The sequence below is a fragment of the Nyctibius grandis genome, chromosome 7, assembly GCF_013368605.1.
Source record: "Nyctibius grandis isolate bNycGra1 chromosome 7, bNycGra1.pri, whole genome shotgun sequence".
NCBI classification, from domain to species: domain Eukaryota; kingdom Metazoa; phylum Chordata; class Aves; order Nyctibiiformes; family Nyctibiidae; genus Nyctibius; species Nyctibius grandis.
This window is the reverse complement of record NC_090664.1, coordinates 4518644-4540399: the sequence shown is the minus strand read 5'-3', so window position 1 is coordinate 4540399 and position 21756 is coordinate 4518644. Positions and strand designations below refer to the sequence as shown.

Below are 21756 nucleotides of genomic sequence, written 5' to 3'. Positions count from 1 at the left end.
TGTAACCACAAATCAGGTTATCTTTAAATTGGTGCCGGAGTTGCTAACTTTTTTCACTGATTAGGTCATCGAGCAGCAGCCATTTCCTAGCAAGATGTCAATATTATATAAGAGTGTTTCTGAAAGCACTTTAAAAACGTTGGATTTGGCTGCATCCCTTCTGTTGCTGGGTGATACAGCTGGGTGGTAGATGCACAAAGGACGGGGAGCTGGGCCCGTGAGCTGTCGTCTTCCCAGCTGTGGCACTCAGGTATCTCTCACCACACTGGCTGCCCTGATTTTTGTGATTCCTTTTCACAAGTAGTTCACCCAAGTGTGAGTTGTGCTGCTTTAAAGATCTGTGAATAACAAAATCTTATCATCGGAGTTTCTTAAATAAATGGTATTCCTAGGTGTGCCTGCATTTCCAACCGGTTGCCCTAAACCTGCTGCCATAAAATTCCCTGCTTTTTCAAAAATATTGTATTATTTAACCTCATCTTGTTCAGAGCTTGATGCTTCACATGCAGACGCTTGGCTTTTCTGTGCTTCTTCACTGAAACGAGTTAGAATAACTGAGAACAAACCTAAGTTCCTCCTCACTGGTGCGTGCAAGTTCAACGAGAGAGGAAAAGGGGATAGCTGGCCGACTGGGGCACTGGTGTCTTACTGGGTGCTTGACAGTCATTTTTTTCTGTCTCATTTGCAAAGTTTCCCTGCGAGGGTACTGCAAATACCTGCGACAGCACTTGGTGTGCATCAAGCAGTAGCTGCCAACACGAACTTTTATCTGTCATCTTTGGAGTTTGGATCTCAAAGGGAACATTTGCGAGGGGATTTTTAATCTACAAATACTCCCAAGTCGCGCACGGAGCAACCACAGGGACAAACAGCCCCGATGCGGGGCTCTGTGGTGAATCGTCGGGCGTGAATACTCCGTCGCAGGGCACCCAGCACCGCTCCGAAGAGCTTCTGGTAACCTGGCGGGGGGGGGTTACGAGCCCAGCCCCGCTCGGAGGCCGCCCGCCTCCCGGAGCGAAGGCGGCCGGGGAGGGCGGCCCGGGGGCAGCGCCACGTCGCACCGCCGCCACCCCCCCCGCCAGCCCAGGGAGGGGGGGACGGCGATGCGGGGGCGGGGGGTGGCGGTGCCGGCGCTGCTCCGCTCCGCTCCGCACTGGGGCTGCGCGGCCCCGCGGCGAGGGCGGGGGGAGCCGGCGCCCGCGCTGCTCCTCCCCCGTCTCGGGTGGGAGCGCTTCATCCACGTTTGCAGCGGCGGGAGGAGGAGCGGCAGGGCCGGGGCTGCCGCCCTCCCCGCCTCCCCTCCGCCGCCCGCCTGAGCGCGCCCCGCGGCTGCCCCACTCGCGGCCCCTCCATGGCGGGGCCGGCGGCCGTGCGGCGGCGGGGCCCGGGCTGCGGCGCGCTGCTGCTGCTGCCGGCGCTGCTGGAGAGCTGGGCGGCGTGCCAGGCGCCGCCGGTGCCCGCCGCCGAGCCCCCCTGGGACGGCGCCGACGTCCGCGTCGAGCGGCGCTTCGTGCCCGAGAGCTGCCCGCGGGCCGTGCGGCCCGGAGACTTCGTGCGCTACCACTACCTCGGCGCCTTCCCGGACGGCACCCGCTTCGACTCCAGGTCTGGTTTGCGCCCGCCTCGGGGCTTGGCGTGCGGCCCCCCTCGGGCTGATCGCTGCAGCCCCCCCGGGGGTTGGTTCGTGTGAGGGTGCTCTGTGGGGAGGGGAGGGGAGCGAGCCGTGCTGCCCGCGATCTGGTGGGTGGTCGGGGATGGTGGCGCTGGGTGGAGGCCGTGAAGTTCAGTTCGGATCCTGCTGCTCTTCCTGGCTGTGACCTGCTGTGGCCCACGAGCCCTTTGGTGTGACCAGCCGTAAGCGGGCTAGTGGCAAGCTGGGCAATGCCGTACGAGGCAAGAACACAGGGTGTACAGGCCGCCGTGGGAAGGTGTCTTTGAAACACGAAAGGGGAAAGGGCTGGGGTGTGACTGCTGGGGACTGAGGGCGCGACCTCAGCGGTGCCTGGGTCCAGTTCGCAGTAGTTTGCGTGCCCTGATGGATCCCCACCACGTTCTTCCAGCTGCATCTCCAAGGTGCTGACTGGGAGCTTTCTGCTCCAAGAGAGAAGACCGTAAGGATATTCAGCGAGCCTGGTGAACAGGAGCGTATATGGCATCGCAGCCTCTCACAGTATTTAGTATTTCCTACCCATTTCTTTCAGTACGTTTCCTATGCCTTCTCCAGGCTCAAACCTACTCAAGCGCAAACATTTCTGAATCATTATCTTTGCCAGAAATGTCGGAATTATCAGGCTGCGCTTACACAGAAATTTTTGGTTAAGTTACCCTTGAATAAACGTGACCTATGTACAGTGAAGCGTGTGGCCGCTTCCCTGCTGTTATTTTGGGATCAGGAAGCCTAAATAGTGGGATCAGGAGATTGTGAAGGATGCTGATGCTGCTGACAGCTTATTTGTTTTTTCTTGCTTCATTCATTGCCACTGATCAAAGTCTTAACTCGGAAAGAAAAAGCAAAATGTATTTTCAGTAATCCTGGTAATCTGCCTTGTGCTTCAAGGAAAATCTACAGCCTTAGGGAAATAACTGTCTGTCAGAGGAAGCTCAGCACTTCCTCTGGAGCTGACTGTACTTCAGCATGCCCGTAGTGCCACTTCACCAGCGCTTCTCCAGCTGAGGAGCGGGATGCGGTAGCGGTTCAGCTGGTGTCGGTGCAGTTTCGGCGAAAAGGCGCAGCGAGGGCGGTGAATTCATTGGCAACACACAGCCTCGGAAAATAAGTCTTAGCTGCAGATGTGAGGACGCACAAAGGCAGTGTCCTCGCGGCTCATTTTACAAATATGCGACAGTTGGAAAACCAGCCGTGGGTTCAGAAATGTGTTTCTGATTTCTACAGATACGTACTGGGGCTTGCTTGTACGCCGAGTCGTATCAGCGAATTCCTGCACTGAGAGGGGCTTCCCAGGTGTTGGCTCTGGTTTAATTCCAAGTTCCTCATTGTTTGGCTATAAATGATTTAGGGCAGGAACAGGCTGTGCAAAACTGTACCAGGTTTATCTCTTTGGGTCCTCCAAATATCAGTAAATAAATAATAACGATGATAGTCTAATCCAACTTGAGTGTTTGTGTGGCCATTTTCATTTCAAAAGGGTGTAAAAAGGCAGGTTTGTTCAGCTCATCTTTTTTTTTCTAGATGGCAGCTCATGTTAACGTGCATTTTTGTTAGTCACTAACTATGGTATTTTTTTAAGGTTGATGATGGTGGTCTGTCATGTTAAGACAATGGAAAATTAGGAGGTTTTTGTGTTCTGTAGGTTAAGAGAAGAAATATTTTAGGATATTTGTTGTAAAATCTTTAATGTTACCTGCATACAAGTTAAAGACATTCAGTCAATTTATGCTAAAATTACCCTATTAGCCCATTTTTCTTGCTACCAGTTTTTTTTGTAAGTTTATGAAAGTGCTTACCAGCATCAGCTTAATCAAACACTACTATGAAATCAGTCTAAAAAAATACTCTGCGTGTTGAACTAAGGGCAGTTTTACTTTCTTTCTTCTTTAGCTGCTGAAAATGTTCTCGAGGTTTAAAATTATTTTTCTGTATTTCCGTGTAGAAGGTAGTAATACAGCTGTTCTTGTTGACAGGCTGTTGACAGTAATTATGACTGCGTCACATAAATTAACTAATGTGCCTGTTTATTCTTTTATTTTCACATCAGTATTTGCATTTTTATTTCCACAGCCATAAAATAATTTGCATTTTTAAGCCTGAATTTAATTTCATCTGCTGTGAATTTGGTAAATTCCTCCAATAGAAACTAATTTTGCTCAGTTTTACGGAATCTGTGAAGTCGATCCTGCAAAGCTGCGTGCTCTGTTCGCTGCTTTGTTCAGTTCTTTGCTTAGCATTGACGTTTTCTTAATCCTATGTTTATTTTTGGCAAAAAAAAAAGAGCTCTTCTGTTTTAAGTGCATCCCAGATGTATTGCCAAGCTTTGTCAATCGCTACAAAATACCACTTTTTGGGGTTTCTTAGAACCTATTATGTTATTAGTCTTAACACCTTATTTACGTTTTTGTGTGTATAATAGAATTTGTCAGGAGCTAATTGAAATATTTTCCATCCTTGCCTGGGAGCAGGCATATTTGTGCAACTGAAAGTGAATGCTCTGCATAGAGGGTTGTCTGTTTTAAGGGAAACATTTGCCGGAAAAAAAAATGATGGAGCAAACAGAGATCACTGAGTAAAATATTTGAGGGATTCGAGGCTCTGGGACTGTTAGGAGGCTCAGTATGTTGTGGAAGTGATGTGTACAGTCTTCGAAGGAAAGTTTGACATCATTTCCCCAGTGATATTTAGCTGCTGGCTGCTTTCCAGAATGTTTAACAGGCGAAGAGGCACAAACCGTTTTTTTAATTGGTTTTTTTCCAGTACTGCCTTTTATCTGGTGGGGGAGGTCCTTTAAATTATAAAAGGAATTTGAGAAAATGGAAGTAGTAACAGCTTAAAAATAGGCACAAAGCTTTTGAAATGCTTTCTGCTATATGTTTATACATCACTTAAAAAAATTAAATAACAGCAGTAATTCAGGCACAGCACAGTGGGGTCATTGTGCGGATTTAAGGTGGTCAAACTAGCCACCGAAGCTGGTGTTAGTGTCCTGCTGTGGTAACGCTGCTGCTCCCTGTGGAAAACTTCCTTGTCATTTAAGCGTCATTTCTTTTACCTTTCAAATGTTTGTGTATTATCACAGAGGAGGATGATGTGGTGAGCTGTCTTGATTCTTGGGCTGGCAAACTTGCTGTTTAAAGCACGTCTCTATTTTTTGCTATTTAAATCTTAATGACACGAGAGCTGGGAAAGTGGAGAAGAAAATAAGTAACCAGTTAGAGAAAATAACCAACTGGCAAGTCTCACAGCTATTACCCAAAAAGGCATCTTTTTCCCTCTCCTCTTCTCCCACAGAGAATCTCCAACTGTGATGTCTCACGTCACAAAGCTTATTGATCTCGTGTAATATTTTTGTGGTGTTACTAAAATCACTATGCTGAGATCTTGCTGTGGGAGCAGCCATCCTTTCATATTTTGTAATGGTATTTAATTTTTCTTTCTCATCTGTAATTTTCCAGTGCTGCTTACAGTATTAGTGTGTAAATTAGCTGTTTGTAGTTACGGGCTTCGGATGCCTGCGGTATGCATCGCACGCTGCTAGAATGCGTTTCAGGTAGACGGTGAGCAGTGAACAGAAGGAGAGCTGGGCTGAAGCTTCAGAAACATTTAGATTTGCCCCTTGTCTTAGCAGCTGCCTCGCGATAAAGTTCTGCTGACAGGGCAAGGGGGAGACAAGGTACGGTTAAACTCTCAAAAAAATAGTGGAGTGATGGATAAATGAACCGCTAACCCTTGTGCTCGCTTTTCCCTCTTTAGCTATGACAGGGGATCCACGTTCAACGTGTTTGTGGGAAAAGGTCAGCTTATTGCTGGGATGGACAAAGCTCTGGTCGGGATGTGCGTGAACGAGCGGCGGTTCGTGAAAATCCCCCCCAAGCTCGCCTACGGAAGCGAAGGCGTCTGTAAGTGCAGCACCGGGCCGGTGAACAGCTTGTTGTGCGAGCGATTCAGCAGAGCAGAGAGAAAATGGAGTCAGAGAGAGAAGGGTAGAAATTGCAAGTCGTGAGTTGCAGAGAGGTTCTCCCCTGCTCAGGGGTGTTTGTGAAGCCTCTAGCCTAGCTGATCGCTCCAGGCTCCCTCGGTGTGTGGAAGGAAGAGCTTTAGGCTGTAGAGGACCTTCAGCAAACGAACCTTGCTGCTAAAGTTAACTATTTATTTATACCCACCTCACTGTTAAATAGTTATTGTGTTTTGGCATTGCAGTGCTGCACAAGGTCTTGTCAGTGCCAAAAGCAGCTTTGCTCTGCAGACTCAGAGGCAAAAAATGCTAAATGGAGCAGTTTGCCTGATGGATGTATTTGATAACAGTCCGTGTTGCCAGATTCTCCCCTGCCCTTACGTAGCTGCAACAGTGACAAGGGGACAGGGGGATATAAGCACAAAAAGGAGTAAGTTGTACATCATGGATTTTATTTAGGGAATGTGTAGATTGGTTCCTTTTTTTGCTGACGTCCTGTAGAAAAAGGGAAATAAACCTGGTTGTGTTGTTTTGGTTTTGCAGCTGGTGTGATACCCCCCAATGCCGTGCTCCATTTCGACGTGCTTCTGATTGATCTCTGGAACTCGGAGGACGAAGTGCAGGTTCAGACTTACTTCAAGCCTGAGAAGTGTCTTCGGACAGTCCAGGTGTCTGACTTCGTACGATACCATTACAATGGAACGTTCTTAGATGGGACCCTGTTTGATTCAAGGTACGCAGTGGGGTTGTGTGTCTCTGTGTCTTTTAATAGGTATCTGACATCACTTTAAACCATCACTTCCTTCCCCTTCACTGATATAACAATTAATGCTAATTGCCCAGAAACACAAATGAAAGCCACGTCAGGTGAGTGTCAGTAATTTATTCAGGGGTTATGGGACAGCAGTACTGACTCAAACCAATAAACAGTACAATATTTCTGCATGAGCATTATCAGCCCAGATATTTTCTTTTTAAAAATTTAATTCCCTGTATCTATATTACTATTTCTTGCAGTCAGCTAATAGTTTGTGTAACCACTGCAGCATAGCTGTTCAAGTTAGATACAAGCTTTATAAACTAAGCAGAGTTTGTGATGAAATTGAGCTACTAACACTTTCATACTGAGATTTAAGTTTATGGCATGTGTACTTCATTAAAGTTTTGTGGAAAATGATGCTTTAATAACAGCTGCCATTATGTTTGTGAGCCACTTTTCAAAACCTCTGTTAGGTTAGCTAAGCACTTTGAAAACACTGCCCAGCCAGCCCTTGGTAAATCAAGGAATAATATTTTTGGAGCAGCAAGTTGTGAGTTATATTGTGCATAGTGTGTGGCTTTTGGAGATTAATATTGCTCTTTCCTGTGGCTGGCTGACATTTGGTTGTGGTTTGTTGTTTTGTTTTTTTTTTTCCATTTTTAGCCATAATCGGATGCGAACTTACGATACCTATGTGGGAATTGGGTGGCTGATTCCTGGTATGGACCAGGGTCTCTTGGGAATGTGCGTAGGAGAGAAGCGCATTATCACAATACCACCTTTCCTGGCGTATGGAGAAGAGGGAGATGGTAAAAGTGCTTTTTTTTTTTTTATCCAAGTCATCCATATTTTAAAACAAACTTGTACTTTGTGTATTTTAAATTTACGGGCAGCATTATTACCCATTTCAGACAGATGGAACAAAGTGATGGAAGGAGAGGTTCAAAATGTATTATGTACAGGATTGGACTGATTAGAAAGATTTAAAAAAAAACCAGTAAGTTGCTTAACAGACATATTGTTGATACAATTGTAATCTTTATATACTGAAATTTTATTTCATTCAGAGAATATAATCTGTGATTAATATCTAGCGGCTTCAAAAACTGGAAGTCAGGTGGCTGCATAATTCTTTCAATGACTGCCAAAGAGAGCAGAAAACTTGTGAAAAAAGAAAAACGTATTTTTAGTTCCAGTTTTGTTCTTTATTTTTGCAACCAATGCCCTAGTAATAACTACAAGATGGATTAACTGTCCTGTGAGACTGTATGCAGCCTGCAGGACATACATAGAGGTCCCCATGTTAAATGAGGGGGCAGTTAGGTATAGTCTGGGACTCTTCCTTAAATTCTTTCTCTGCTCTAACGTTTAAGGATGTGTCTGTGGTGTACAAGGTTTCATAGCTCTTCCACAACTTCATTACCATTAACTGTGATAGCCGTCTCCATGGATAACAAAACTTTGTGGAGTTATGTTTCAAAATTTTGCCAAGATCTTGAGCTCAATGGTTCTCAGTCAAAGCAGCCCACACTATAATTTGTGTATTGATGGAAAGGTACTTCTTCACTGAGATACTCAATTTACCCTTCTTCAATTTCCATCACATTTTGATATTTTGATATTCCTGTTTTGATATTAACAGGATGGGAAGAGCGGATGTACCAAATTTGCATTCTAATGGTTATTTTATGCACTTTCATGAAGTGTGTTGGAAATACTGGTAGACCAGCAGCTCAGATGGAGCTGGCATATGTTGGCTAAGACGGGTGTTACTGAAGAGGCTGTTGTTTTCAGTGAGGCAGTGCCATCACAATAGGAACAGAATGAAATCATTGGATGTTGGAGAATTGAGTGACAAACCCACGCGTGAAACAAAAAATGACTGACTAGAAGCAGGTTACGCTGATTTATTTTGGGAGGGGAGGTGCCTGATATTCCTTTTCTTCAACAAACATGTTTAAGCTCCTTCCAGAACACCTGCAATTTCTTACCGATTTTCTGCTCTTAACACGTTTGTAGGTAAGGAGATCCCTGGCCAGGCTTCCCTTGTCTTTGATGTGGTTTTGCTAGATCTCCATAACCCCAAAGATGGAATTACTATTGAGAACCAGCATGTGCCTGAATCTTGCCAGCGGAGAAGCCAGACAGGAGACTTTCTCCGATACCATTACAACGGCACCCTTCTGGATGGCACGTTGTTTGATTCCAGGTAACCAAACCATTCGGCCCCACAGACCCCATTTCCAGTTTGACTCGTCTGTCTTGTCCATAATATACACAAATACAATTCTTTGCTTTTCTTTCCTTTTTGAAATTTTTGAGCAGAGTTGGAGTCTTCTCTTCTTAAAAATCTCATAGAAAACTTTTCAGTGTAGGAAGACAAAGACATGTTTTATATTATGACAGTATCGCAGACGCCATCTAGGGGTGGTGAGCTGCCTCGTGAAGCTGTGCATGTTTTCGACTTCGTGCCTGAAGACTCTTTGCACCATAGGGTTTATCTGCCAAAGAGGTAATGCTACTGAAGAGAGAGAAAATAAATATGATTCCCATTTGATGTCCTGAAAATTGTGAGTCAGTGTGCCAGTGGCTGGTTTGAGGTTAATCTCAAGACAGTCTTTCCATTTGTACTCGAAAACTGTTTGCATTTTGAAGGCTGATGTCTTTCAAGACTGAATTCAGCAGTGGGGTTTCTGTGATAAAGGAAGAGGGATTGCTGTCACATCAGATTCAAAGCTCTCTGGGCACATGAGCCTCATGTACAGAATTATATGATGAATAATACCCGTGTAGCTTCCTGTCACTTTTGTTTGCTCTTTAATGAGCAGTACTTTACCTTTCAACTGCAGCTTTCAGAACAGCTGGCACGAGTAGCTAAAAAGAGTTGAAAACGAGCCACTGTAAAATGTTTTACAAAATAAACTCATGGAAAAAACGTTTAGTACTACTAAAGCTGCTGCAAGCTGAAGGTGAGGATCAGTTTGCAAACATCAGCTGCATAGTATACTGTGTGTGCTACTTCCCATGAAGAGGAGTCAGGGACATGCATCTCGTGATTGAATTGAGGTGTGGCAAGGTTCAGAATTAACCGTGACCTCCCCGTTCAGCTGCCCAGCTTGGTGGGAGGATAGAAAGCAGGAGACCTGCATCAGCAGCCATCACTGTAGACCTTAATTTACAGCTTCTGAAGCCTTGTAAGTTAAGAACGTAAAGCTTATCACAGTGCACCTACCCAGGTAAATGAGTATTGTCTGTAGTAATTAAACAGTGCTTGAAAATGGCTGTAGTATTTATATTAGAGTTGTTGTCAATAAACAGTAATAAATGCTTTATAGACAGCAGCCTCTAAATCATTGTAAAGCACTGGCAGTAGTTAGAGGGCTTATTTGTTGGAGTGTCGTATCCTGCCTTCCTGCAGAATTTACAAGAAAGGCCAATATCTAACAAGTATCTATGAAGAAATAGAGCAGATAACAATAGTTACAGAAAGCCTTGGAGCTGGCCAGGAAAAAATTTCTCACTAGTACAGGGAGCATGCCAGAAGCACTGCGAATGGCTGGGGTCGAGAACTCTAATAACTTTGTCCTTCATTTTTTTTCCTCTGCAATATTCAGTTGCAGAGCTGCCCCAGGCGGCTCAGCCAGGGCTGTCTGGACTTCGAGCAGTTGAATAAACCTCTGAATTATGTCAGGGTCTGTATTGGTCTTGCTCTTGCCCAGAGTTACCTCGTAAAGATGAATTTAAACCTTTCTGCCTTCCCTTCCTTGGGTTCACAGAATCACAGAATCAACCAGGTTGGAAGAGACCTCAGGGATCATCGAGTCCAACCGTTGCCCTGACACCACCCTGTCAACTAGACCATGGCACTAAGTGCCATCTCCACTCTTTTCTTAAACACATCCAGAGATGGTGACTCCACCACCTCCCTGGGCAGCCCCTTCCAATGTCTAATGACACTTTCTGAAAAGAAATTCTTCCTAATGTCCAACCTGAACCTCCCCTGGCGAAGCTTGAGGCTGTGTCCTCTTGTCCTATCGCTAGTTGCCCGGGAGAAGAGGCCGACTCCCACTTCACTACAACCTCCCTTCAGGTAGTTGTAGACTGCAATAAGGTCACCCCTGAGCCTCCTCTTCTCCAGGCTAAACAACCCCAAAGGGGTTGTGCCTTCATGTAGTGTGCCTTGAAGAAAGACAGAAGACAGACACATCCTTGTAATAAACCTCATTTGTTGTTGTAGGCTTGTTTTATTCTATCATTAGGTGTTGAAGCAGATCCTTCAACCTACGTATAAGTGATTGGCATAGTTTGGAGGGGAGGGATAGTGTTGATACTGTTTTGTTGTCGTGACTCATTTTGATGCTGTGCATCGCTGGGGAACCTATTTATCCCAGCTCCTGCTTCTTGTAGTTGAACTACATAGCCACGGTTGCAAAATGAGATAGTCTGAAGGGTGTCTCATGAAAATGAACATAAACTATATCTGGTTGATAACACTTATTAAAATAGAGTCAGGGCAGAGGAAAATTTAAAGGAGAAACCAGTTTTTTTTCAGTTACTTATCAAAACTTGTTTTCTGTTTAGTCTGAAATACAGATATAGCTCAGATTTTCTTTCAAGGTGTAGTAGAAATGAATTTCCAAATAAGCTGTTCCCTAGCCAGGGTCCCAGTACTGGTTAATAAATGACGTGCGTATCACTGGCTGATGAGACCTGGTGGCCTGGAGTCATTGAACCTGGTGATTGTGCTTCTCAGGTGCTAGTTAATGACCGTGTGTTTGACCTTCACTGGCTTAAGAGTTGCGTTGCAGACCTGTTGCAAGATGCTGTGTTTTCTGGAGTACACCCAACACTGCTAAAATGCAGATATTTTCCATAGCTATTCACGAAATCGTACGTACGACACGTATGTCGGGAAGGGTTATGTGATTGCTGGAATGGATGAAGGTTTGCTGGGTGTATGCACTGGTGAAAAAAGAAGAATAATAATCCCCCCTCATCTCGGATATGGAGAAGAAGGAAGAGGTGAGCTTGACTTTTCATTCAAGCCTTCCATAATTAATGATGTTTCCTTTATTGTTCAGCGCATCTGTGTGTAGCTCCATTTTGTTGGCATTTGAAGGGCTTATGAATTAGTTCGTTATTGTGTGGGCATATGACTGACAGGATTACACCCAGAATTTGTGAAATTATTTTAATTAGCTAAATAGGCAGGACAATAAGAATGTAGAGCAATCTCACATGTAATTGGTGACCTGAAATTATTTGGATAATTAGTGTTTCAGACAGACTGGTACTTGGATGCCAGGAGTGCTGCAGCATGAGATCTTTCTTCCTGTGTGTCTTAACAAGCTCTGTATGCTAAAGGAATTCATTGTGTGAAGTTTTCTCTGCCATTCCTTCCACAGCTACAGGTTTTGTGGACTCCTAAGCCACCTCTGTGAACAGTGGATGCACGTAACAGTAAAATGTCTATGTATGTGTAACATACAGTTAAAATTCCTTTGGGAAAGCTCCTTAGTACCTAAAAAGATTGCTGTGAGAGGTTGAATATGATAAATATGAATATTTAAGACATAATGGCCTTCCCTGAAGCATGAGAAATCCTCTGAGACTTTTGATGATCAATAATGAATTGGTACATGAAACACAAATCAGTCATTTAGGGTGGTCACAGGAAACACATGCTTATTGCTTCATTTCTGCATGATTTTCACATTCAGAATAGTGGAAACTTTTTCCTTCACGGCTGAACTGAGTGTGTGTTTAGTGCTTTTCCATGGTCCCCTTTCCTACACGGGATGCAGCTTGCACCTGCTGCATACAGAGGAGATGTAATCCTTTAATTTTGAACGAGAAGAGCAAAATTACTCAGTAGCAGGCACAGTGGGGCTATATATTCCTACAGGGTGCAGTACCTCGTCATCATAAGCCTGTTTGGGTTCCATTTCTTTCTCTACTTGCCTAATTTGATTCCTATTTAGGAAAGATTCCAGGATCTGCAGTGCTGGTCTTTGACATCCACGTGGTTGACTTCCACAACCCCTCAGATTCGGTCAGCATTACTGTTAACTACAAACCTTCCAACTGCACCGTACTGAGTAAGAAGGGAGATTACTTGAAGTATCACTACAACGCTTCGCTCCTGGATGGTACTTTGCTAGACTCGACGTGAGTATGTCACCTGGTAAAGAAAATGTCTTTCTCGGGTAGGATTTGCACTCTGTGCTGATTCAGTGCTCCTGAGAGAGGTCTGGTGAGGGTACTCGGTCTAGTTAAAGCTAGCTTGAGTGTGGCTTATAGTAAATGGTCACCGTTAGTCTGCGCCACACATGCGTGCTGGTTTTCAGGTGTTGCGGTGTTGCGGTAAGCGTCAGCATGGAGAAGCTGTCAGAGGGCTTGATCGTGACTGTGATTATGATGTTCCTCCTTCCTGTTGACAGTAGGTTTATGAAGGAAGCAGAGGTTGCTCCAATCTGTCTCATTGTCCTGGTTTCACTGGGATTTGGTTTCAGTTTGTGGCCAGCCATGGTGATCAAGGCCCTCAGCAGTTAAATCTGGGGCAGCTGACCCTGGCTGGCCCACAGGTGTATTCTATCTATAGTGTTGACATCAAGCTCACTATAAAAGAGGGTTTGCTGGGAAGAGGTGGGGGTTTTTCTTGCTCTCTTTGCCTCTCCTCACTTCTCCCTGTCTGTTGTTGCAATTCCTGGAGCAACTTGCCAGTGATTTGTGGATGAGTATATTTCTGTCTATTTTGTGTTGTCATTTATATTGACTTTCTTTATTTCATTAAATCTGGTTAACTTAATCCCACTAGTCTCCCTCTCTTTTTCCCAATTCCCTTCCTCATTTGGGGAAGGGACAGTGGGTGATAGAAAAACTGTTGTTGTTTAGCCCTGGGTGCGGGCTAAATGAAGGCACTTGTATAGAACTAAAGTGAGCCCATCCCACTGCTCGCTGCAGCTACAAGAATACTTCTACTAGCTTTTTTTCTGCCTTCATCTTTTGGACAGCGCAAGTCATCTAAGTAATATTTTATTTTTGGAAGGGAAGTTGGGAAAAGCTATTTTTAAACAGGTTGTAATTAACATAGGAAGCAGCTCCTAGTTTTCACAGTGGACACAATAGCTCTCAGAGGTGAAAAGCTGGCTTACATTGAAGCACGTGGTGTGATGCTGTAGGGAAGCATGTGTGCAAGTAAACGTGTTGGGATTAAAACCACCTTTTATAGGGCAGGAATGCTCAAATTCCCATTTTGTAGCAGGAACCAGGGGATGTCGAGACTGTTTTATTCAAAGCAGTTTATAAGAGAACCAAAGATCATGAATCTGGTGCTCCTAATTTTAAGCCTGACCTCCTAACCACTGAATTGTTTTCTTTCCAAATAATATTCTGTTGTACAAGCATGTCCTGCAGTGGTACAGCCAAGCCAAATAACCAAAGAAAGGAGACCGACAGAAGAAAGGGTCCTGCTGTTGTGACACATACAGAGTAAAAAGTCTTAACACTGCACGCTCTGCTTTTAGAATCACAACGCATTTAAATTCTGGGAGTTTAACTCGCAATAATTTCTAATTTTAGAAATGAGCCACCAGCAGCAAGGCATAATTCAAAATATAATATGGTTAAATAGCAGCACTAGTAGTGTAGTTCTAAGCTGTCTTGGTTAGGTGTCTACTACATTATAGTGGCTGATTTCATGAAAGGGATGGCTGATCCATGTGGATGCACCCAGATCCAGGTAGGCTGGTAGTTCTGGGACAAACATACATCTGGAATTTTTATATCTGCTAAAAAGTCCAACTTCACTAGTTAAAAATATATGAAAGGCAAAAGCCCTTATTTCAAGATGAAACACTTTGGGGATTTAATTGGCAGGATTAATGATTTTTATGGGATTTCATTCAAGAAGCCTATAATTTCAGTGCCAGAGGACTTGTCAACAGTAGGGACATTTCTGTTTGGTGTATGCTGTAACTTGCTACCTTGAGAACAACTTCAGGTAACTGCTTGGTAGAATAGAGCATTGGGCATGAAGTTAATTTTTGGCAATGACAGGACACTAACTAGGAACTGCTGTTTCTGTGGTAGTTTTGAACAACAGAAATGCTCTATTGTTGTTTTTCTCTGCCTCCCCTCCAGACACAGCCTTGGCAAGACCTATAACATAGTTCTGGGATCCGGACAGGTGGTGGTGGGGATGGACATGGGCCTTCAAGACATGTGTGTTGGGGAGCGACGAACAGTTGTTATTCCACCTCATCTTGGTTATGGAGAAGATGGAGTTGGTGAGTGAGCGAAACCTATAGCACATCCACTTAGTATCTCTTGAGTAACTGAAACACAAGTATGCGTGTTTTGTTACTTGCTATGCATGAGGACATAAGGTGAACGTCTCTTACCTGCTTGAATGGGATTTTGTTAGAGTTTTTTCATTTCATTATTTCAGACAACCCCCCCACTCCCCAGTGAAATGAACTGTCTGTGCTGCGTTTTTAAGCCATACTGTTACTGTGGCCAATAGAAAGGCCGTCCCAGTACAAAAGGGAACACGTGCGCCCGGTAATGCTGCTTTGTCACAATGGAAAGCTCCAGGCACTCTGGTGTTGCAGGGGGATGTAAACACTGTTCTCTGTGATAGGGAGGTGGGTACTCACGCTTGGACATGCGACATGTAATTCAGGAAACAAAACTGAAGAGGATTGTTCCGCACTAACATGTTAGAAATTGAAAAAAACCTCAAAATTCAGAAACTACATAGGCTGAATGTAAGATGTGAAACAGTCTATCGGTGCTGTTGAAACCCCAACACCAGTACATTTAAGGCAGCTTGCTCTGTTTTAGAGCATTGAGGCTTATAAATTTTTAATTACAGGGACAATAATAAAAAGAAAAACACAGAAGTGTCGAGAACTCTGATCTCCCAGTATGAGTGGTTGTTACTGGTCTTCTGAGTTAAAAGACATGAGGGAAAGGAGTCTATCAGGAGATCACCAACATCAACAAACTCTGATATGTGTGGAAACAGTTGCAGAAGTTGCTCTGTTCTCTGAATAGCTCCCGAACAGTTTGTATTTTATAAAGACATCATGTGCCAAGCTTAATGGAGAATTGCTTTGTGATAAGAGATAAAGCAGCATTTTCACTGGTACCTGTCTTCCATGGAAAATGATGAGTATTAGAGATGCAACATTTTATACTACTATGTAAAATTGTGTAGTTATATATCTGCTGTGTTAGAAAATGTTATAAACATACCTCTCACAGGCATTTGCCATCATTCAAATTGCAGTGGATATACATGGTCTGGAACATTGCATGAGTGTTAGTGTTCTGGTAGATACCCGGATAGCTGGAGAGCTTGTTTGCTACTGGCCAGAAGTTAGAGGTGACCTCAGTTTTCTTTTTCAAGAATAAATTAAACTCCTTCCACAGTTTTGTTGAGGTAACATCCCAAGCTGTTGCAACACTGTTGAGTCTGCTGATACACAGTGTATTGGCAAGATAAAGGAAAATTGATTCCTTCCTGCAGTTTTACCTTTGTAAGTAAAAAAATGGATGCAGTTTTATTATGAAAGCTTCCTTTATGTTTTGATCACCTCTGCTGAAGTGAACGGGAAGATTTGGTGGGCTTAGGATCGTGGGGATCGCAGTAGAGAAGCACCTGTTGGAGCAGGAAGAGAATTTTAATTATGGATTAAAAGGAAATACACTCTTCAATATAAGTGAGGATAAATACCCCTCTTTGCCATTTTTATGACAGAAGGAGAAGTGCCTGGTAGTGCTGTATTAGTTTTCGACATCGAACTGCTGGAACTGGTGTCTGGCTTGCCTGAAGGGTACATGTTTGTATGGAATGGGGAAGTCTCTCCCAATCTTTTTGAAGAAATAGACCAGAATCATGACGGAGAGGTTCTTTTGGAGGAGGTAAGCTGAAACAATGAAATCACCTGCAGTGGTTTTCTCTTACCACTATCAATGCAGATGTTGAAGAATGGGGGTCTCTCTTCCTCTTCTTCTCCTCTTCTTTTCTTCTTCTGACATGGTGTGTGTTGTCAACAGAAAGGCAGCATGTCAGTGAAAACATGGTTATTTAGCTTTAGAGATAGAACCAGAAAGAAAAGAACTAACCAGAATGGCCATACTACTTAAGACCATTTACTACTGTGGTCTCCTGCTGTGGTCAACAACAGATAACCTGGGGTACGGGTATGAGAGGCAGAGTTAGTATTCAACGATCCTTCGCCGTATCAGCCTTCACAGTGTCTGTTAACTGGAGGTTTATGTTGAATTCTTGAGCCAAAGCTGAGCCTGCAGCAGTGCATCCAGGAACTGTCTAATCACTTCTGGAGCCTGGCAGCGCCTGCAGCTGCTCCTTCCGTGGGTGAATTGGGTGCTGTGTGAACAAGTCTCCTTCCCCTTGCTTGCTTTTAAAATCTGCAGTGTGAGAATGTCATTGGGTGCCCTAATTGAAACCCACTTGCCTGTGCCACACCCTCTCTGATAATACAAACCTCCATGAGGTTTTCTTGTGTGTTTTCTCTTAACTGAGGAGTTCTATTTTTTTATTCTCTTCTTCAGTCTTCTTTGTCACCTTTCTCTATCATTCTGTTTTCTGTCCTTGCTTGTTGGAGTAGCGCTGCCTGCAGCTCTCATGGTGCAGGCTGTGGACAGCACGAGATGCCTTTGAGCATTTTAACAAGCCAATGAGGTAAAATCAAAATCTCCTCTTCCCTCTTCCTAGCACTCTCTTACACCTGTTTGTTTTCCTTCTTTCTCCATCTTCTCTCTTGTGTTTACCTCCACTTCTGTCCTTGCAGAGAAGAAAAAAGCTTTTATCAGTCTAGAGAACGAGTGAGGTGGGATGTGACTGTTGATATCCACATTCTTCTGGTCACCTAGCAAGGAGAGGGAGAAGCCAAGGAGATCTGAAAGGATGCTTGGCCTAAAAGGTGTAAACGAATGTCAGGAATAGCCTCATTGCTGAAGCTCATTTAACAGGTAGTGCCAGAGAGAACAGTAATAGGAAAAATTGTGTTTTGATTGTGGACTCTCTGGTTTTGGCCAGCCAGCAGTGTGACTTCTGCCAGATGTTGTCTAATCACCTTGAATAGCTTCATCATATGTATAGGGAAAATGAACCTTGTAACCATCCCCACCATGGAGTCAAGTGGAACGCATAATGCCTGAAGCTACTTTAACAAATCTCATGGTATCCTGACACTGAAAGTCTCTTCTCTCTGTTTTATTCTTTTTTCTTGTGTGTTGTTTCTTGTGAGGTGCAGGTGGATGCTGTTTTACAGTGTGAGCTGCTTGTGTTGGCATGTGAAATTAACCTCCCTCTCTCCATATAGATCTGTTCCTCCGTCACTCTCTGTCCAACTCATCTTCCCCTAAATTATGAAAAAGAACTTTTCTTGTTACGGGTGCAGGACCCACTGGAATAAGTGAGGAAATCCCTTTTGAGCACCACAAAGAGTGATTTAACCTCACGTGTCTGTCCTAATTAATCCAAATTAGGCTGTAAGCTTTATAGGATAGTAACAGTGTACTTTTACATACCCTTAATAATAAGCAGTAAAATGCTAAATAGTCAACAACAAATAAATGTTACTTTTGTAAATACCTCTTCAGTTTTAAATGGCTGGTTCATTGTGGGCTCTTTTCTCCTCCTTTCCCTCCACCTAGTTTTCAGAGTACATCCAAGCTCAAGTCGATTCTGGCAAAGGAAAACTGGCCCCTGGTTTTGATTTTGAAAAGATTGTTAAAAATATGTTCACCAATCAAGACCGGGATGGAAACGGTAAAGTTACCGCTGAAGAATTCAAGTTGAAAGACCAGGAGGCCAAAGAGGAACATGATGAACTGTAAAGCTAAGGAAAAAAAGAAGAGTCCTGAGCTGACTTCCCCTTCGAACGAGTGTAGTGGCAGAGGTTTTGGCAAGCATGTTTCTGAAAGGTTAGCTCTGGGCTAGACAGCCCGTGCCTACGTGCTGGTAGGCTGCTAAAATAGGGAGAGATTTTCAGTGGGAATTGTTAGGTATATTTGAAAAAAGTGTTAAGTGCCTCAAGATAGGATGTATAAACGGCTAAAGAGTGTACTGCCATGTGTGGTGTCGTGAGCCACGTGGTCTCTTTTTATGCTACAGATTAGAAGTTGTCATTGAACAATACACAGTCACTTGGATGGATGGATAGTAGGGAGAAAACATACCAAGTGCTTCTAAGAGTTTTAAAATCCTTCTGTATCCGAAATATTTCTGCAGGAGAACAAACCAGAAAATATTCCCCATGAAAATAACCTGTAAAAATTGTCAGACGTTGAGCCTGATTCCTCTCAGAAGGCATGAGCACTCTTTCCAGTAACTGAACAAACTCATAGGAATATTTGCCAGCAGGAGCTCTGATTTGCAAATTGCAGAACATGCAAATGACAGCTATGCCATTGCAAAGTTTCCATAAGCTGTGAATTAAATTAAACAGGCCTAGAATTGTAACCATGTGTGTGTTGGGTTTTTACCTTATGAAAATAAAAGTTTGCTGCCATCTGTAGTGTATTTAATTAATAACCTTGACCCTTCTTGCTGGCCTGTTGAAACAGTGTTCTGATCAGTGATTCCCAAACCTTTCTAGTTGCAACCTTATTTATAGTTTTGTTAGACTTTAAATATTAGTGTTACGGGGTCCAAATACTGTTGTAAGTACTGGATACAACTGATTTTGTGTTGGGCTTCTGCCTCCTGTTTTGGGAATTGTTAGACTAAGGAGTAAGTACTTAGAGCTTATGCAGCAGAGCAGCCTGTCCTGGAAAAGGACAGTGATAGAATCAAGAAACAGACCCATCTGTTCATGCCTGCAAATGTTCTGGCCTATCCCTCAATACAAAACCAGCCCTGGGGGTGCTGTTTAGATTCTGTGAACTCCTGGGACAATCACCCGTTAGATCTAGAAATGTAGCGAGCTGCTTAACAGAGAGTACACTACACAGAGGTGTTTGGAAGGCTGTATGACCCCCCCTCAGTAGACTACGTGTAACGAGCACAAATACGTATAGTGCGACACTGTCGAGGACAAGCAGAAAGGGAGTTGTGGTTCCAGTATATGCTTTGTGTCTAGTTTCTTGCTTTTCTTGATCTGTACGTGTGGGTTGTGAGCTCCCTGAGACGCTCTTTTTAAAAAGTGGGGTTTCAGTTGGATGAAAACATTTTGTATTGGTTTTTAATACAGTTGTTATAGAAAGTGCAGTGAAATGTTTTTTTGAGTTTGATACCATTAAATGTTGGATAACTGACCTTTTTGTTAAATAAAATGTTGATCAACTATTACTGTTAAAGTTTCTTTTTTTTTTCCTGGAATTTTTATGGGTGGGGAGTAGAAGCAAACATCCTTCCTGCAGCACTCTTGTGCATGTAGCAGGCTTACTCTGACCGTGTTCAATATCGCTATTGATCTTTAGGAAAAATATTTTAAACTAAGATTATTTGATTCAAAATGATTGAGAATAATAAACCACAATAAAAGATTTTGATTTAGTACTTCACACAGGTGAAGTGAAGTGACTCTTCGGCCTTAGAAGGAGTTCCTTAAATTGCTCATCCCATATCACCATCAGCAGTGACGGTTGGGAGGGTGATGGTTCTCTCAGCTGGAAACTCCAAGGCCCTCATTGAATGAAATAGGTTTATGTAAGAAACAACATTTCATTCCCCAGGGCAGGGAAAGCAAACTCACTGGGCTTTGTATCCGAGGTTTGATGTTTTCACTTCATCTGTAGCACCAAACCACATCTGCTGCATGGAAAATGCTAGAAGTCTGGTCTGGTTTGGGCTTGATGTAAATACTGGCCCTTTATGCCAGATGTAGACATCATGGATATCAGCGGATGGCACTTGCAATCCCAATGTTTATGACCTGAATGGCTCCTTAGAAGTGTCACCATCTTGTGAAAGCAGCTTTCTCAGAAGACTGTTGCACAAAATTTTCCCCTTTCTTTTATTTGGAAGTAGGTGGCTCGCTTGTTGCTGTGGTTCAAATGAGCTGGGATAAGGAGCTAGAAGCCAGTTGTAACTGAGTGCTGCCAGAAGCAGTCCTCCATGTGGAAACAGCTCCTTATTCTGTTCTATGTACCCAAGAAACCAACTGTGTCTTCTGGATATCCAGAATAGTTTTATCTGAGAAGACCTAAGTGAAGAGCTCTTTCCGTACCCAGAATCATTCCAGACGGTTCCCTGGAGGCAGACTGAAGAGTGCCTAGTAAACCAGGACAGCAGAGCCATGCTGCAGGACAAAGAGCAGCACCACGCACAGGACTGCAGTCAGCTGGTAATCCTGAAGGTCGCTGTGCTGGATTTTTTTGGAAGAGCACATCGGCGATGAGATAGCAGGTATGACTTTACCAGTGCCTCTGGCTAGGATGAGTACATCTGAAATTCTCATTCCATTGCTCCCTAGGCCTTAGCAAACACGCCTTGTGATCCACCTAAATGATGTTTTTCTGTCAAGAGGAAGTTTTTGTCGCCCCCTCACCTCATCCCTCCCAAGTCTGCCTGCCAATGCAACTTTGAGGGAAAGCAGAGAATACATGGAAAAACTTGCTGCAAAATAATTGTGTTTACACTGAGTATTTACTTGCTCAAAGGTAACAGAGGCCAGGACTACCTGGCTGCATTAGGCTAAACTGCATAAAATCCAGAATGTTTGATTACTAACATAGACCCTGTCACTTTTCCTGTCTGTGGGCAGCTATCAGCTCCTCCCTCAAAGGAAAGCTCGGGGCCACCTTCCTGCTCAGAAAAGGGTTGTACTTAGGCTGACTGCCTCGCCCCGTTGCTTCTCATGGTGAGGGCAGTCTGCCTGCCAGTGAGTCAAACCAGAGGAGCTGGCTGGGAAGAGAAATTGTGCTGGGGTGGACTGGGAGAGCTCAGCACAGTCCCTGCACCTCCAGCGATAAATCAATCCCTCTGTGTCAGCATCCTGTTAGAGAGGGTGGCCTGTGGTGGATATAGATATAATGGAAATATTTACTACCTCAAAGTGTAAATAATTTTTCTATGCAGATAAAAATTCTAGATACTTTCTTTTCTATTTCTATTTTATCTTTCTATTTAGATACTTTCTTACATGCTTAACTAACTTACTTAGCAAAACAGATGATAACTCTTTAAGGGTCATTAATAGCTGGGTGAAAAGGGATGGTTTAGCTAATGAGAGACTCTCCAGAGATCAGACCGCTGCTACTCCTCTGAGGAAACAGCCAGGTGCTATTCTCAGAGCTGGGCAGCTGACTCCTGTTAGGCAGCTGGTTGATGAAAGGGAGCTGCCTGCAGTTCAGGTTGGCAGTTACCTACTGGGTTGTCAGAGGCTCAGTGAA

At 43.8% G+C, this 21756-nt stretch overlaps 1 protein-coding gene across 1 annotated transcript; it reads left to right on the top strand.

Moving 5' to 3' along the window:
* Positions 1–1351: 1351 nt before the first annotated feature.
* FKBP9 (FKBP prolyl isomerase 9) lies at positions 1352–19709 on the top strand. The gene is made up of 10 exons (XM_068404710.1): positions 1352–1605; positions 5426–5571; positions 6171–6360; positions 7051–7196; positions 8407–8596; positions 11264–11409; positions 12369–12555; positions 14530–14675; positions 16151–16314; positions 18076–19709. Exons 1-10 carry the CDS (start codon positions 1352–1354, stop codon positions 18256–18258), a joined length of 1752 nt encoding a protein of 583 aa, XP_068260811.1. The 3' UTR covers positions 18259–19709.
* Positions 19710–21756: the final 2047 nt, after the last annotated feature.

Excerpts from the sequence above, each read along its gene's own strand:
- FKBP9 (XM_068404710.1), top strand. The coding sequence starts at position 1,352 with ATGGCGGGGCCGGCGGCCGTGCGGCGGCGGGGCCCGGGCTGCGGCGCG. Across the intron at positions 1,606-5,425 it reads GGCACCCGCTTCGACTCCAG|CTATGACAGGGGATCCACGT; the intron begins GTCTGGTTTGCG and ends TTCCCTCTTTAG. Across the intron at positions 7,197-8,406 it reads GTATGGAGAAGAGGGAGATG|GTAAGGAGATCCCTGGCCAG; the intron begins GTAAAAGTGCTT and ends ACACGTTTGTAG.